Source organism: Phacochoerus africanus, chromosome 6, assembly GCF_016906955.1.
Source record: "Phacochoerus africanus isolate WHEZ1 chromosome 6, ROS_Pafr_v1, whole genome shotgun sequence".
In the NCBI taxonomy this organism is placed as follows: domain Eukaryota; kingdom Metazoa; phylum Chordata; class Mammalia; order Artiodactyla; family Suidae; genus Phacochoerus; species Phacochoerus africanus.
In genome coordinates this window covers 99,846,220-99,861,029 of record NC_062549.1, presented here as the reverse complement: position 1 = coordinate 99,861,029, position 14,810 = coordinate 99,846,220, and the positions used below count along the sequence as shown (strand labels likewise).

The window sequence follows — 14,810 nt, the reverse complement described above, 5'->3', positions numbered from 1 at the left end:
CAGACCAAACATCAATGAGCAAACTGATCTTTAATTTGCTAACTTGGAAGGCTTGCTTTCCATCATGGGCATGGGCCTCAGCTATTTACACAGAATCATTGTACAGTATTTACAGTAAGATGCTAGACACAGCATCATTCTGGATAGGCAAAGAAGGGGTAAGGAAAGGCTAAAACAAAGGGAAAGCAGAAATCAAATCAAAGGGAAAGCAGAAATCTGCAGGTGTGAAGAGAGGGAAGGTTAAGGGCAAATCATGAGGGCGGTTGTTGAGGTAGGCATGAGAGAGGAAGAGGAAGCATGAAACTACCTCTGGTGCACGTGGGAAGAGTCCATTGGGACAGAAAGCCTTTAAAATTGTGATTTGGAGTTTGAAAGGGAAAAATAACAGCCACAAGTCACCTTGGTGAGGAAAAAGAAGGCAGTTGGAACCTTACAGACCATACCTTCTACCTCCCATACCAAAAAGTAATCCTGTTGCTCATTAAACTCTTATGATAAGGGATTGAGAAGGTAAAACAGAGATGCAGAGACAGAATCTTAAATAGACTTAAAAGAGACACAGTAAAGAGTCAAGAAAGACAAAGACAATGCAATGAAGGAGGAAAAGAACAAAAACTCCAGCAGATCTGAATGTCAGAATCAACCTATTGAACTCACAAGTTATCTTTCCTCATCTTATCTCCCCTAAGCTCCTCCCTCTACCTCCAGAATCTCTGGATTTTAACTTTAACCAAGGAGTAGGGTCAGAATTAGGCTGGTACATGGGAACAATCTAAAATTCCACATCATCAATTCAGTTCCCCTCTTTATCCTATACCAGAATATCAGGGCTTGAGTCGCAGCCAAGGGTAAATTAGGGTGAGAATAGACAGGATGGAGGACACGAGGCCACAAAGCCCCACAATCCCAGGGCCACAGCGCCAGAGGCCTAGTTTGTCCAGTGGAATGAAGAGATCACAGGCATTTCTGACCACATCCAGCAGAAGAGGGGGATGACCTCGAAGGACCCGAGCCAGGAGCAGAACTTGGAGCCGAAACTTCAGAGCCACTTGGGGCAGGGCTCCTCCTGGAGTCCCTGGACCCCCAGGGCCCCCAGTTTCAATTCCTCCTGGGACTCCTCCTCCAGAACCCTTCAGTCGCCGGCTACAAGCTGAAGACTCTTGTTCCATCAGTAGGCGAATCTCATAAGCATCACGGCTCAAATTCATGATGAGGGAAAAAAGATAGTACCTGGGATATACAGGGCAGAAGGGTCAGTAAGGATACATATACCCACTTAGCATATCCAACAGAACACTTAAACTCCCCCCACCCTATACTACCAAAGTATTACACATTAGAATATCAAAAGTGAAGGTTATTACTATTAGAAATGTCCTTCCAATCTTTCTGCAATTAATGTGTTTACGTGTACCTTAAGGTCCTGGCTTAAAATTAATGAGCACCATGAAATATTCCAAGATCAACTTCAAGTTTCACTTTTCCACTTGGCAACCCACTAGCACACACACATTCAACCTGAACTACAGTGTAAATTTGTTTTAAGGCATTCTCATCGTAGCTCAGTGGTTAACGAATCTGACTAGCATCCATGAGGACGCAGGTTCGATTTATGGCTTTGATCAGTGGGTTAAGGATCCTGCGTTGCTGTGGCTGTGGTGTAGGCCAGCAGCTATAGCTCTGATTGGAACCCTAGCCTGGGAGCCTCCATATGCCATGGGTGCAGCCCAAAAAAGCAAAAAAAATAAAATAAAAGGACAACTTCAGTTGTTTCAAAGACTTAGACACATAGCACATTGAAATTGAAATATGTTAAAAGGAAAAGAAAATGAGGCTCAGCTTGCCAAATGTGTTAGATTATGAATTCCTTAAGAACAGTCTATTTTTTTTTATTTTTAATACCCTCTGACAACAATTGTCTGTATTCAATATAACATTCCTACCTCTGAATCCAACCGTATCTAACTATTATACTCCACCACCAATCTAAGCCATCACTCTTGCTTGAACTACTACTTTAATCTTTCAACTGGTTTCTCAGTGGTCACTCTTGCCCTCAACCCTCAATAATCTAATTTCAAATAGTAGCTGGCATAAGTAAATCACACCATTATACCCTTTAAATTCTCCATGGTTTCCTTCCTATCACATTTAGACTAAAATATCTCAGACGGGCCTATAGAACACTGACCCTGCCTCCCTAACTCCATTTTGTACCATTCTTTCCTTCAATCACTATGCTCCAACCACATTGGTTTCTTTCTCTATTTTGATCCTGTTAAGCTTGTTCCTGCTTTAGGACCTTTACACTACCTAGTCCCTCAGCCTGGACTATTTTCCCTACAAAATCTTCACATGGCTGACTCTTCCTCATACCTCAGGTCTGGGCTCAAATGTCACCTCTTCAGAGAAGCTTTCTCTGACGTGCCCCCTCCCCATTCTAAAGTAGCAAGCTATTTATTGGCCACCACATCACCCTACTTTAACTTTCTGCATAGCACTGACCATTCTGATATTTTCTTTATTTATTGTTTCTTGGTCTCTCCCCATTGCAATGTAAGCTCCATAGGAGGAGGGATCTTATTTGTCTTTACCACTGTATCCCTGTGTCTAGACTAGTGCTTGACTCAATAAATATTTATTGTATGAAATGAATAAACATGACATAGAAATTTGTCTAAGGAGTTACTTTTCCATACCACCCTAGCCATGCCTCTGCCCCCACAGCTCATACACCACATGCCTTGTTTTACACTGAGAAAGATGAAGACAAAAACCAAGACATAAGTGGAAATGGAAAGGTGCCAATACAATGTAAAACAACAAAGAGAATCATAGGGAAACAAAAAATAAATACAGGGAGTTCCCATCATGGCACAGTGGAAACCAATCTGACTAGTAGCCCTGAGGATACAGGTTTGATCCCTGGCCTCACTCAGGTGTTGCCATGAGCTGTGGTGTAGGTCACAGACCTGGCTTGGATCCCGTGTTGCTGTGGCTTGGTGTAGGCCCCGGCGGCTACAGCTCTGATTCGACCCCTCGCCTGAGAACTTCCATAGGCTGCAGGTATGGCCTTAAACTGCAAAAAAAAAAAAAAAAAAAGACTAAATATATACATACACACATACACGTGAGAGGTATACAGATAATTTCATTTTTCCAAATTGTATTTCCTTCCACCTTCATTATTAGCCTGCTCCTTAGCCCAAGCCAACATCATTTCTTGGCAACATCAGGACATCTCCTCCTCTTTAGCTCTACTGCAATCCATTTTCCATACTACCACAAAAAAGATCAGAGATTTCCTTTCTTTTCTTTTCTTTTTTTTTTGGCTGCACCTGTGGCACATGGAAGTTCCCAGGCCAGAGGTCCAAACAGAGCTGCAACTGGAGCCTACGCCACAGCCAGGACAACACTGGATCGGGCAATAACATATTTGAGCCATATCTCCAACTTATGCTGCAGCTTACAGCAACAATGAATCCTTAACCCACTGAGCCAAAACAGGAACTCCAAGAGTGACCTTCTTTAAAAGCAGTCTGAATCATGTCACATCCCTGCTCAGAACCCACTGTACTTAGGATAAAATTTATTTATTTATTTACTTATTTACTTATTTATTTTTTGTCTTTTTGCCTTTTCTAGGGCCGCTCCCGAGGCATATGGAGGTTCCCAGGCTAGGGGTCCAATCGGAGCTGTAGCCTCCAGCCTATGCCACAGCAACGCGGGATCCAAGCCGCATCTGCGACCTACACCACAGGTCACGGCAACACCAGATCCTTAACCCACTAAGCAAGGCCAGGGATGGAACCCGCAACCTCATGGTTCCCAGTCAGATTTGTTAACCACTGTGCCACAACGGGAACTCCCTTAGGATAAAATTTAAACAAAACTAAACAAAAAAATCCTACCATTGCCTACAGGGCCTTGCATGAATGATCTGGCCCCTGTCTATCTCTCCAGTTTGAACTTAAGTCCTTACTCAATACTGCCCACCACACTGGCTTTCTTTCTATGTCTCTAATTCCATTAAGCCTTTCTTGGTTCAAGGTCTTAGAATGTGCTATATTCTGTTTGGAATGGTCTTCTCTGCTACTGTTTGCTTTATATAACTTCTACTCAGAAATAAAATTTAATTTTCTCAAAGAGTTCTTCCTTGACCTTTTGATCTACATTAGCTCCCCTTGTTAGATACCTCATGAGATTCTACACTTTTCCAAAAATATATGGTTTGGTGATTACTTGTTTTAATATCTGACTCCCCTACTAGACTAGAAGCTTCATGAGAGCATGAACCATTCCTATTTGACTCTTTGCTTTATTCCCTGGCTCACAGTAAGCAGCTACTAAATATTTTTAGAATGAATGAATTAGCAGGCAGTGAGGGACATAAACTGTTTTACAGATAGAAGCCAAATTAAAGTAATATTATTAATATCTCATTTTGCCCAATCTTAGTCACCCATCATGAGAGAGCATCTGTCTTCCATCTGCTCCCATTCATGATTCTCTGATGGTTTAAGATCTAAATGAAAGATTAAGTGATTAAGATGTATATGTGCTGGGATAGATTGTTCTCTCATGAATGGTGGGCTATGCAGTATGGAGAATATAAAAAGTCTTGCAGGACAAAAGCATATCAAACCTGAATGAACGCTGGGCCCACTTCTCCTGATCCACACGGGGAACAAGTCCAGACTTTCCGGCCCACAGGACATTATCGCAGGCGAAGTACAAAGCTCTATTAAGGTGACTAACAGTGATGCAGAATCTCAGGACAACATCTGATAGATGCACAGCTCGTTTGGCTGACTCAAGGGCATCTGCTGAGTTACCGAGGCGTAGAACTTGTGGGGATTAGAAAGGAAAAGCAAAAATTTGGAAAGAGAGAGGCAAACAGAGAGTGAGACAGAAAGAAAGAAAGAAAGTGAAAGTCGAGCAAGTGATAGAAACAATAATAACAAACAATTTAAAAGAAAAGCAGAAACAGTTCATTCTTTTTTACAAGTTTTAATTAATTTCTGTGCCACTTTAGTTTTCTCAAATTTGCCCTGTTCTCTCCAATCCTTCATTACTCTTACCCCTGCTCTTTTATCTTACTCAGGAGACATGCAGAAGATAAGTGCAAGGGCAAATGAGGGACAAATGGAAGAAAAGGTCAAAAACAGGAAGGAAGTTCTCTTGCGGTTAAGAGGATCAAGGATCTAGAGTTGTCACTGCAGTGGCTCTGTTCACTGCTGTGGCGTGGGTTCGATCCCTGGCCCAGGAAATTCCACATGCAAAACAAAAACAAAACACCCCAAAAAACAGGGCGGAACAAAGGAAGAATAGCTGGGGAGGGAGGAAGTGTTAAAATAATGAAAGGGCATGGAGTTCCCGTCATGGCACAGTGGTTGGCGAATCCGACTAGGAACCATGAGGTTGCGGGTTCGGTCCCTGCCCTTGCTCAGTGGGTTGACGATCTGGTGTTGCCGTGAGCTGTGGTGTAGATTGCAGACGCGGCTTGGCTCCCACGTTGCTGTGGCTCTGGCAAAGGCTGGCAGCTACGGCTCCGATTGGACCCCCAGCCTGGGAACCTCCATATGCAGCGAGAGCAGCCCAAGAAATGGCAAAAAGGCAAAAAGGCAAAAAAAAAAAAAAGAAAGAAAGAAAATAATGAAAGGACAGGAACAGCTTTTTTTGTTTCCTTTTCTATTTTTAAGCTGCCCAGGAGGATGGAGAGGTCCCTGGGCCAGGGACTGAACCTGCACCACTGAAATGACAAAGCAGAACCCTTAACCACCACGCCACCAGGGAACTCCAAGAGGCATGGTTACTTACGCTTTCTTCCTAGGCTCAGATGACCCTCCAGCTGTCGAATCTGTTTCTGTAACTCAGGACTGGCCCCATGTTTCTGTAGGGCATGGCCAAGAAGGGAGCAAGCATATTGGGCGGCCCTGGAGGAGAGAGTGAGCGGTAATGTAAGGTGGAGACCTCCCTAATCTCCCCCTCAAAAACGTCCTCCAAAAGGCAAGTCTGGATTCCCCCTTTTTCCAATTTGAGACTACTCCCTTTCCTCCTCAAGCTCTATCTCCAGGCAGGGGAAAAGAAAGGCATAAGGATAAAAAGGAGCCTAGAAGAGTTTGGGTAGCACTACTTAGAATTGAGAAAATAAGAGATTTGACTACATGAGGCCTGAAGAGGACAAGGTGGCAAGGCGTCCATCACAAGCACTTCTAGTGTGAACATGTGTGTGTCCACGTGAGGGAGTGGGGGATAGTTGGAGGGGAAATTCTTCTTCAGAAAGGTGAACTGAGAGATTTCCAAGGCTCTTGAGGGGAATCGAGACTAGAAGGCAGGGCGGAGGCACAAGAGTTCGCGGGTCAGTAGGATGAGGGGACACGGAAACTTCGGAGCGACTGTGTCAGCTCTGGGGACAGAGTTCAGGTCGCTATCAACCACGGGGCGGACGCTCCCCACGCCACCACCACCCGGCGAGGGAAGTATTAGTCTCATGTGAACGCGCATCCCTGAGCGACCTCCCCGCTGGCCCACTCGTGCCTCAGTTTTCCCATCTTTCCCGTGAGCAGAAACGAATCACGGCCTCACGGCCGGTTCAAATCAACCCCTAGCGGTCCGTCCGGGCCCCCGTAGCCCAAGATGACCCTTTTTGACCCCCGTAGTGTGAACTGTCCTCGCTTCACGAGGACCTTCCTCTGCCCGCCCTCCCCCATTCCTGTTCGGGCCGCACCTACACAGCCGCTCCCGGGCCTGGCTCTGAGCGCTGAAGCGGACCCAGGCGTCCATGACAGCGGCGGCCCCGGCTCCGCAGCCCCACCCCCGCCCACTTCCCGCCCCTAGTCACGCCTACCGGACGGCCCAACGGTGTCGCGCAAGGGACAAACATCGTCAAAAAGAAATTTGAACGGAGCCAACCACAGAAGCGGAGTTTCGGAACTAGAAGCACTTGTCTCTGGGCCTACACCTGCGTGTTTTTGTGGGTGCCTCCGTTAGCTCGCCTTCTTATCAGCTGATCTCTATTTCCAAAGTACGCCTCCAGAGGCACATTCTTCTTTAAACATTCGAGGCCAAGGGCGGGGCTTGCAGGATGGGGGGCGGAGCGAGAAGGCGCCGCAGTGCTCTTGCCGCGGCCGCTAGGATAAGGTTTCCCCCAATTTAGGATGCCCTAGGGGCTTGAGAAGTCTGTGGAAGTAAAAGCCAGCACCAGATCCCTGTTCCCTGCAGGATTCTAACACTTGGACCGATGACCTCCAGAATACATACGGAGAATCTCCAGATTCAGAGGCTTTAGTGGACTAAGTTCGCGAAATAACCAACTCCATCCAGATCCTGAAAAGGAGAGAAGAATGAGTGGATTCAGCTAACCTCTTCAAACCCACACTTCATCCCCCCATCCCTTTCCTTTCCATGTCACCATGTCTGCAGGCAATGGCACCCCTTGGGGGTCAGCAGCGGGGGAAGAGGTCTGGGCGGGATCAGGAGTAGAGGTGGAGAGCTCAGAGCTACCCACCTTCTCAGTTGCAGCTAAGGTCCGGGTTGGAGTGACCGTTGTGCTATTTGTTTCTTCGGCTGGAGGAAACCTGGCCGTGCTGTGGTCGGTGACACGGCCGCAACCCAGCCAGCTCCGCCCCTCTCCGGTACGACGACTTTTTGCTCATTTAGCAGCTGCCGATTTACTGGTTACTTTTGTGGTTATGCCCCTAGATGCCTCCTGGAATATCACTGTTCAGTGGCTGGCCGGGGACATCGCATGTCGAACACTCATGTTCCTGAAACTAATGGCCATGTATGCCGCAGCTTTCCTGCCTGTGGTCATTGGGCTCGACCGCCAGGCAGCCGTACTACACCCGCTTGGACCCCGCTCAGCTGGAAGGAAACTTCTGGGGGCAGCCTGGCTACTCAGTTTCCTTCTTGCCTTGCCTCAGGTGAGTAACTTGTCGGGACTCAGGGCTACACCGGACAAGAATTTGGGTGCACCACATGAGCCTTCAGATTCAAGGAGCGTGCTTGGCCGTGGTCACCATTAATCCTCAGCGGAGAGACTCTGCTATCTCTTCCGCAAGTTAAGATCATTAATTTGTATTTTCTGCTACAAGCCTTTATTTTTACTACAGTTGGCTTCCATTTTTTTGTATCTTCCTAATCCCACCTTCTCCACTTTCTTTGGATTATTGCAAAAAAAATTCTAGGGCATGGAGGAAACATACATGGGAAGACATTAAGAAGACAGTAAAGTCAGGGGCTTTGGGTAAAACTTTGCGGTACCTTCATTCATCAGTTCAAAAAAATAATGTGCATCCTCCAGGTGCATTCAAATGCTCTATCAAGGATAGAGCAATAAAGTCCTGCCTTCAAGAAATGTATAGATTAGTGCAGGGTCAAATTAGTACTCAATTACAATACAGTGTGCAGTTAGGTATTACACTAAAGGTAAGCATAAGGAGCTAAAAACAATGTGTGTGGGGGGGGGCAGGTCTGACCCACTCTTGGATAGTCAGTGAAAGCTTCCTGACTTCTCGGAGATGTTATAATTTCTTGAAAGATTAGTGTTAAACAAGTTAAAGCTGGAGGAATGCTGGGGAGGATGGACAGTAGACAGTCTCTAAGTGGCTGCAGCTAAAATTGAGGGCTAGAAAATGGTGAGTAATGAGCCTGGAGGGGTAGAACCAGATCACAAATAATAAACTCATACTTTATCCTGAGGGCAGTGGAGAGACACTAAAGTAAAAGATGGACAGTAGACAGTCTCTAAGTGGCTGCAGCTAAAATTGAGGGCTAGAAAATGGTGAGTAATGAGCCTGGAGGGGTAGAACCAGATCACAAATAATAAACTCATACTTTATCCTGAGGGCAGTGGAGAGACACTAAAGTAAAAGATGGAGAATAACATAGTCAGATTTGTATTTTTTTTATTCTAATCAAATATCAATATTGAAATGAACTAGAAATCTAGGGGGAAAAAAGCTAAATATCAAGCATTTCCTTCAAAACACCCAAACCATTACCACTATCTGGGGGGAGTAAAGCAGCAGCTCTGAGACCAGGATTAGGATTATGTCAGAGAGGGGCTACAATTTCAGTCTCTGGAATGATAGAGTCAGACTAAGATTTGATCCTTAAATTCTCAAGTATTATAACAACCAAAAGTTAGTCTGACTATATAGTCCTAAGACAAAAAATACTTCTTCCAACAATATGTTGCAAGACCTCTTCTACCCTAAATTTAAAAAAACAGCCTGTTGTGCAAAAAGAATTACAGTTGGGTTTATGTGAAGCAAATTTTAGACTTGAACTGGGAGTTAAAAAGAAGCCTGGTTTTGTTTGTATTACTTTGGGGTTTTTTGTTTATTTGTTTGTTTTTGAGTCTAGGTTCTATCACTAACTAGCTGGATGACTTTGGCTAAACCACTTGAAATGCATAGGCCACAAGATGAAGGAATAGGAGATGAGTTTCATCCTTACTTACAGCCTGACAGTCTGACAGTGTGATCTCTATTTGCTTCAATAGTAAACTGGTGGTAACATGATTCAGGTGCAGAGGTGCTTATTTTGTGTTCCAAATTAGCAACCTCTTGTGTAAATTCTGCATTGCCCATATGCTGCATTTAAAATATTAGTGTCAGAGTTCCAGCTGTGCCTCAATGGGATTGGTGGTCTCTCTAATGCTGGGACACAGGTTTGATCCCTGGCCTGGCATAGTTAAAGATCCAGGATTGCTGCAGCTGCAGAGCAGGTCACAACCACAGCTCAGATCTAATCCTTGGCCTGGGAACTCCATATGCTATGGAGCAACCAAAAAAGAAAAATAAATATTAGTGTCAGTAAAAAACTGTTAGTATGATGAAGGGAATATTGGTATAGTTATATTTTTGTACACTCAAGTTTCCAAGTATCAGAAATAGTTGAATGTTTAGGTGAAGTAGTAGGTGGTAAATTGCATGTAAAATAGGGAAAGGAGGGACAGAGCAGGGGTATGGAGCAAAATTTAAGTCCAGGAAACTTGCCTGTTTTTAAATGCCTTCTCAGAAAGTGTCAAGTGTTTCTAGGCATAATGCAAAACCACACCTCCTCCCCTTCCAAAAAAACCCCAGAAATATATGGACTCAAAATAGGGGAAGAGGAAAGACCACTCCCCAACTAGCTCACAGTAACCTGATCAAAACTCCAAGCAGTTCATGAAATTGTATGTCTAGGGCTGACACTATTCACCTTTCCTAAAAGTCCCTCATGCCTGCTGAAATCACTTTCCAAAATGCCTTGTATCTAGGAATCTGATACCTAAGTTTGCTTTTTGTCAAACTAAGTGACTCAACCTGCCTCTCCTGAATCAAGGCACTAAGCTGAAGCTCTAAAATGAAAAATGGTCATTACTAATTCAACCCCAAAACTCAGCAGTTTACGAAAGAGGGGAAGGGGCAGCCAACAGCATTTGGAAAATCTTAAAACTTTATTACATTGTTTCACCATTATAGTTATTGTACACATGACTATTACTAAAGGTCACTTTACAGGGGGCTGCAAAATGGTTTGAAATTTTAGCACCACCCATTTTATACAAGATTTTTTTTTTCCCACAGAATTGATCACAGATTAGGAAAATCATTTCAACTAAAAATGTTGGTGAGGTGGTGAAGATATCCTTTTATAAAGTGCAATGTCAAAATAGTACTTGAGAAGGCAGGATTCAAGTCCCAGACTTAACATTGCCTAAGGGAAAGATAGGGATTTCAAGATACATCTCTAACCTTCTAAATATGGCACTGTAGATGTACCATTACTCAGCACTCCAGAGAATTAAGAATGATATTGGAAGAGACAGTGTTGAATTGGTGGGTAGGTTGGCTAAGGAGGGTGAAGGGGGACCAGTTCTAATAGTCCTCAACTCCACTCCAGCTGTTCCTGTTTCATACTGTCCGCCGAGCTGGTCCAGTCCCCTTCACCCAGTGTGTGACCAAAGGCAGCTTCAAGGCTCAATGGCAAGAGACCACCTATAACCTCTTCACCTTCTGCTGTCTCTTTCTGCTGCCACTGACTGTCATGACCATCTGCTATAGCCGCATTGTCCTCAGTGTGTCCAGTCCCCGGACAAGGAAGGGGAATGATGGTGAGACCCCAATCCCCAGGCTCTAACCCATACCCTAAAGCTATTGCCTCTAACCTCATTAATTGGATTAACTATCTATCAAACCAAAAGTGAGATACTAACCGTATCTCTAGCACCTGATGCTGCACATTTTATAGAATGCCTTCAATTCTAACTAGTCACTAGCCATCATTCTCTTGAGTCAGCTGGGCAAGAATTAAGGAGAAAGGTGATCAGTATTCTCCTTTGCTCCTGGACACCAACAAGTCTTCAAGTAGACTTCAAACAGCTTCATGTAACACAGCACCTTGATCAAACCTTTTTTTAAAAAACTTTTTTCCAGCATGTCTGTCATAATCCCTGGTGGGAGGAGACCATATAGTCCATATAGTCCCAGTCTGCAGGGGGAGAGGTCTGCTTCACTATTTCTACCCTTCCATCAATTCAGAAGCTGAGTGGTTCTGAACTTGAGTGTTATTTTCTAAATTCCCAGCCCCTGCCGGTGAATTTGCCCTCCGCCGCTCCTTAGACAATCGCCCTCGTGTTCGTCTTCGGGCCCTGCGACTGGCCCTGCTTGTGTTGCTGACCTTCGTCCTCTGCTGGACACCTTATTACCTGCTGGGTCTTTGGTACTGGTTCTCTCCCACCATGCTAACTGAAGTGCCTCCCAGTCTCAGCCATATCCTTTTCCTCTTTGGCCTCCTCAATGCTCCCCTGGATCCTCTCCTCTATGGGGCCTTCACCCTTGGCTGCCGAAGAAGGCACCAAGAACTCAGCAGTGACTCCTCCAGGGAAGGAGGGTCTGGGAGAATGCACCAACAGGAGAGTCAAGCCCTTAGACAGATGGAAGTAAAAACAAATGCGGCGGCAAGAAAGGCAGGAGAAACAAAAGAGACATTCCTGTGACATCCATTTGCTTTAGGACATAGTATATAGGAACAGAATAATTATTTTTTGATATCACGAGGACATCATCTACCCTTGCTCTCTTAGCTTCCAAGAAAAATAAATACTGAGCAGTATCTCTACCTTGATGCTAGCTAAGACTTAAGACTACATCTAATGTAGAAATTCACAAAGAATTCAGTTCCTGGGAGAACTATCTTCACAGTGACCCATGCTACCTTACTGTAAACAGTGCTTCAGAGCTTGCAATGTTAGAAAAGTAATTTTAAATGTAGAAAACAAAAACAGGCCATTTATTCATAACTCAAAAAAATACTAAGCAGGCAAGGCAAGAGATTAAATATAAACAGTGCTGCACCAGCCCCATTTCTTCCAGTCTACATGGTCAAATGGAATCGCCGGACAACACAACAGAGGATGGGTCAACGACGCCTCCGGTCTGGACTCCTGCTGCGTCTTCGGCCACCTCTAGGGAAAAGGAGCAGAGTGCATCAGATAGTGTTTGCCTTCTCCACTTTACCTCCTCTTGCCCTTGGGTGGACCCCTTCTCCACTTTACCTCCTCTTGCCCTTGGGTGGACCCCGAACAAAACACCAGTCCACGCTGATTGGCTGTCCCATCAAATCCTGACCATTGAGCCCCTCCATAGCAGCCTGGGCCTCCTTGTATGTTTCATACTCAACTAGAGTATACCCCTGACACAAGTGAAAAGACAGATTATCAAAACCCTCCTATTCCATCAAGGTACTTTCTACTCAAATAGAAAAATATATAAATGCTAAACAACAAATGTACATCATATATCCCTATTATATTCAACTTGTCTGTCTCCTTCCTGTCTGTCTCTTTGATATGTCTAACAAAATCAATTTCCAATGTCATTTTATATCAACTTCGAAAACATGGGAGAACTACCAATGCTAACTAAATGTTATGATAAAAGAGAGGCAATGGAGAATCACTCAGGATACCTTTAGATATCCCGTACGCCTGTCCAGGTTGAGGTGGATGTTTTTTATTTCCCCATACTCCGCAAATTTATCATGGATATCTTCTTCTGTGGCTTCCTCATGGACTCCAGTGACAAAGAGAATCCAACCTTCAACAGCTTTGGGGGAATGGAGATAAGTTGTTGGAGCACATGAAAGAAAAACTTCAAGATCACAGAAGGGCAGACTCCGCAGAGAAGGGTTAAGCTACCTCTAACCCCATTCCTACTAGGTTTTATTAGCCCCTAATTCCCTACAGGTAGATCCCTACAAGCTTTGTTTTACTTACAGCGTTGTGGTCCGGGTTCATCACCATCCTGCTCCACGCTGTCATAATCTTCACGCATCCGCGCTCGAGACCCCTCTTCTATTAGAAACAGACAGGAGATCACCGGAAATTCCCTTTCTCCCACTATTCACCATGAGTTCGAACGAGGACTCCAAAACTTGTAGCTCTCACCATTCCAGACCCATTCCACCCACGAATACTCACCGGAGCCAAAGCCACGGCCCTTTCGTTTCTTCGCTTTTTCTTTCAGTTTGTGGATGCTCTCTAGAACCCCAGAAATCAAAGAATGAGTAACAAAAATAACAGTTATTCACAACAACAGTCTCTTTCCAAGACATCATCTGAAAGCTACCCCAGCACTTCCAGGCTCAGTCCCTTCCCGGCCCGCCCCCATGTCTCCCAAAGGGGGCGGAGTCTCTAACCAAACGAAATCCGGTTCCCGGGCTCCCATCCTCCCTGCGGGGGAGAAGGGGGATTATATTTTCCTAATACATCCATCTCTCGCACCTTCCCCGCTTCCCGCAGCCGCCTCCACTGTCCTCACCGTCCCCATCCTCATCCATCGCGAAATCCTCGCCCCCGGCCTCATGAAGATCCAACACGTCCGCCATCTTGCCTTCTCTCTAATTCTCTGTGCAGCTCAGGCACTAGGCTCCTCCGGAAACTGTCGCGGAGGGGAAAGGTTGCCAGTGAAAGTGACCAATCAAAAACTAACTCTAAGTCCCGCCCTCGGCGCAGTGAAAAAAACGTAATGGAGGCGGGTCTAGTTGAGGCTGTTACCCAAGTGTTCCTGTAGCCATTTTGAGCGGATTGTGAGCCAGAGGCTGAAGCTCTGGGAGGGACGCGCTAGGGGATAGGCGGGGTTAGTGACTTCTTAAGCAGGGCAGCCGACCGGAAATACCACTAACGGTGAAACCCAGCCTAATTTTTCTAAATTAGAGGATAGCTTTCCATCTTATTTAATTCCGTACTAGGAAATGGAAGTTGAAGAAATTTTTTTCTCTAAAAACTTCCAGGCCTGTAGTGTTCTGAGGAGCAGCCAGAACTCCTCAGATCTGTCATGGAAGTTTTAACAAACAAACAAAACAAAAAGCAAAAAGTTTAGGGAGTACCCGTCGTGACTCAGGGGTTAACGAATCCGACTAGGAACTGTGAGGTTGCGGGTTCGATCCCTGGCCTCGCTCAGTGGGTTAAGGACCCGGTGTTGCCATGAGCTGTGGTGTAGGTCATAGATGCGGCTCGGATCCCGCGTTGCTGTGGCTGTGGTGTAGGCCTGCGGCTACAGCTCCAATTAAACCCCTAGCCTGGGAACCTCCATATGCCGAAGGATCGGCTCTAGAAGAGTAAAAAAGACAAAAAAAAAGAAAGAAAGAAATAGTTTACTCAGCAATGCTGCCTCAAAAAGCTGCTTCTGGGGAGTTACCCTCGTCGGTTGGCAGTTAACGAACCCGACGAGGATCCATGAGGATGTGGGTTCCATCCCTGGCCTTGCTCAGTGAGTTGAGGATCCTTCCTTCCCGTGACCTGCGGTGTAGGTTGCAGA

At 45.3% G+C, this 14,810-nt stretch overlaps 3 protein-coding genes across 6 annotated transcripts; 1 reads left to right on the top strand and 2 right to left on the bottom strand.

The window, feature by feature from the left end:
* Positions 1-11: 11 nt before the first annotated feature.
* PEX11B (peroxisomal biogenesis factor 11 beta) lies at positions 12-6,810 on the bottom strand. Its single transcript, XM_047784813.1, has 4 exons — positions 6,731-6,810; positions 5,821-5,936; positions 4,646-4,847; positions 12-1,230 (listed from the first exon to the last, which is right to left on the bottom strand). The coding sequence occupies exons 1-4, from the start codon at positions 6,784-6,786 to the stop codon at positions 825-827; spliced, it is 780 nt and encodes a 259-aa protein (XP_047640769.1). The 5' UTR covers positions 6,787-6,810; the 3' UTR covers positions 12-824.
* Positions 6,811-6,870: 60 nt separating this feature from the next.
* LOC125129744 (gonadotropin-releasing hormone II receptor) lies at positions 6,871-12,113 on the top strand. 3 transcript variants are annotated; one of them, XM_047784811.1, is made up of 4 exons: positions 6,871-7,027; positions 7,225-7,925; positions 10,894-11,104; positions 11,577-12,113. In XM_047784811.1, the coding sequence occupies exons 2-4, from the start codon at positions 7,416-7,418 to the stop codon at positions 11,987-11,989; spliced, it is 1,134 nt and encodes a 377-aa protein (XP_047640767.1). In that variant the 5' UTR covers positions 6,871-7,027; positions 7,225-7,415; the 3' UTR covers positions 11,990-12,113. The 3 variants fall into 3 exon arrangements, with proteins under 3 accessions (XP_047640767.1, XP_047640768.1, XP_047640765.1); XM_047784812.1 differs by lacking the exon at positions 6,871-7,027 and having other exon boundaries at positions 7,101-7,444; positions 7,705-7,925; XM_047784809.1 differs by lacking the exon at positions 6,871-7,027 and having other exon boundaries at positions 7,101-7,925.
* A 148-nt stretch (positions 12,114-12,261) lies between these two features.
* RBM8A (RNA binding motif protein 8A) lies at positions 12,262-13,945 on the bottom strand. Of its 2 annotated transcripts, none has more exons than XM_047784815.1 (6): positions 13,812-13,945; positions 13,472-13,531; positions 13,268-13,342; positions 12,961-13,097; positions 12,548-12,684; positions 12,262-12,457 (listed from the first exon to the last, which is right to left on the bottom strand). In XM_047784815.1, exons 1-6 carry the CDS (start codon positions 13,876-13,878, stop codon positions 12,412-12,414), a joined length of 522 nt encoding a protein of 173 aa, XP_047640771.1. In that variant the 5' UTR covers positions 13,879-13,945; the 3' UTR covers positions 12,262-12,411. The 2 variants fall into 2 exon arrangements, with proteins under 2 accessions (XP_047640771.1, XP_047640770.1); XM_047784814.1 differs by having other exon boundaries at positions 13,268-13,345; positions 13,812-13,943.
* Positions 13,946-14,810: the final 865 nt, after the last annotated feature.

What these genes read in the sequence shown, in the direction of transcription:
- PEX11B (XM_047784813.1), bottom strand. Translation starts at nt 6,786, where the DNA reads ATGGACGCCTGGGTCCGCTTCAGCGCTCAGAGCCAGGCCCGGGAGCGG. An exon ending in TCTGAGCCTAGGAAGAAAGC is followed by an intron (nt 4,848 to 5,820) that starts GTAAGTAACCAT and finishes AATCCCCACAAG; the next exon opens with TTCTACGCCTCGGTAACTCA. An exon ending in TGGGCCCAGCGTTCATTCAG is followed by an intron (nt 1,231 to 4,645) that starts GTTTGATATGCT and finishes TGTATATCCCAG; the next exon opens with GTACTATCTTTTTTCCCTCA.
- RBM8A (XM_047784814.1), bottom strand. Translation starts at nt 13,878, where the DNA reads ATGGCGGACGTGTTGGATCTTCATGAGGCCGGGGGCGAGGATTTCGCG. An exon ending in GATGGATGAGGATGGGGACG is followed by an intron (nt 13,532 to 13,811) that starts GTGAGGACAGTG and finishes CTGGGGTTCTAG; the next exon opens with AGAGCATCCACAAACTGAAA. An exon ending in TGAACCCGGACCACAACGCT is followed by an intron (nt 13,098 to 13,267) that starts GTAAGTAAAACA and finishes ATTCCCCCAAAG; the next exon opens with CTGTTGAAGGTTGGATTCTC.
- LOC125129744 (XM_047784811.1), top strand. Translation starts at nt 7,416, where the DNA reads ATGTCTGCAGGCAATGGCACCCCTTGGGGGTCAGCAGCGGGGGAAGAG. An exon ending in TCCTTCTTGCCTTGCCTCAG is followed by an intron (nt 7,926 to 10,893) that starts GTGAGTAACTTG and finishes ACTCCACTCCAG; the next exon opens with CTGTTCCTGTTTCATACTGT. An exon ending in GACAAGGAAGGGGAATGATG is followed by an intron (nt 11,105 to 11,576) that starts GTGAGACCCCAA and finishes CTAAATTCCCAG; the next exon opens with CCCCTGCCGGTGAATTTGCC.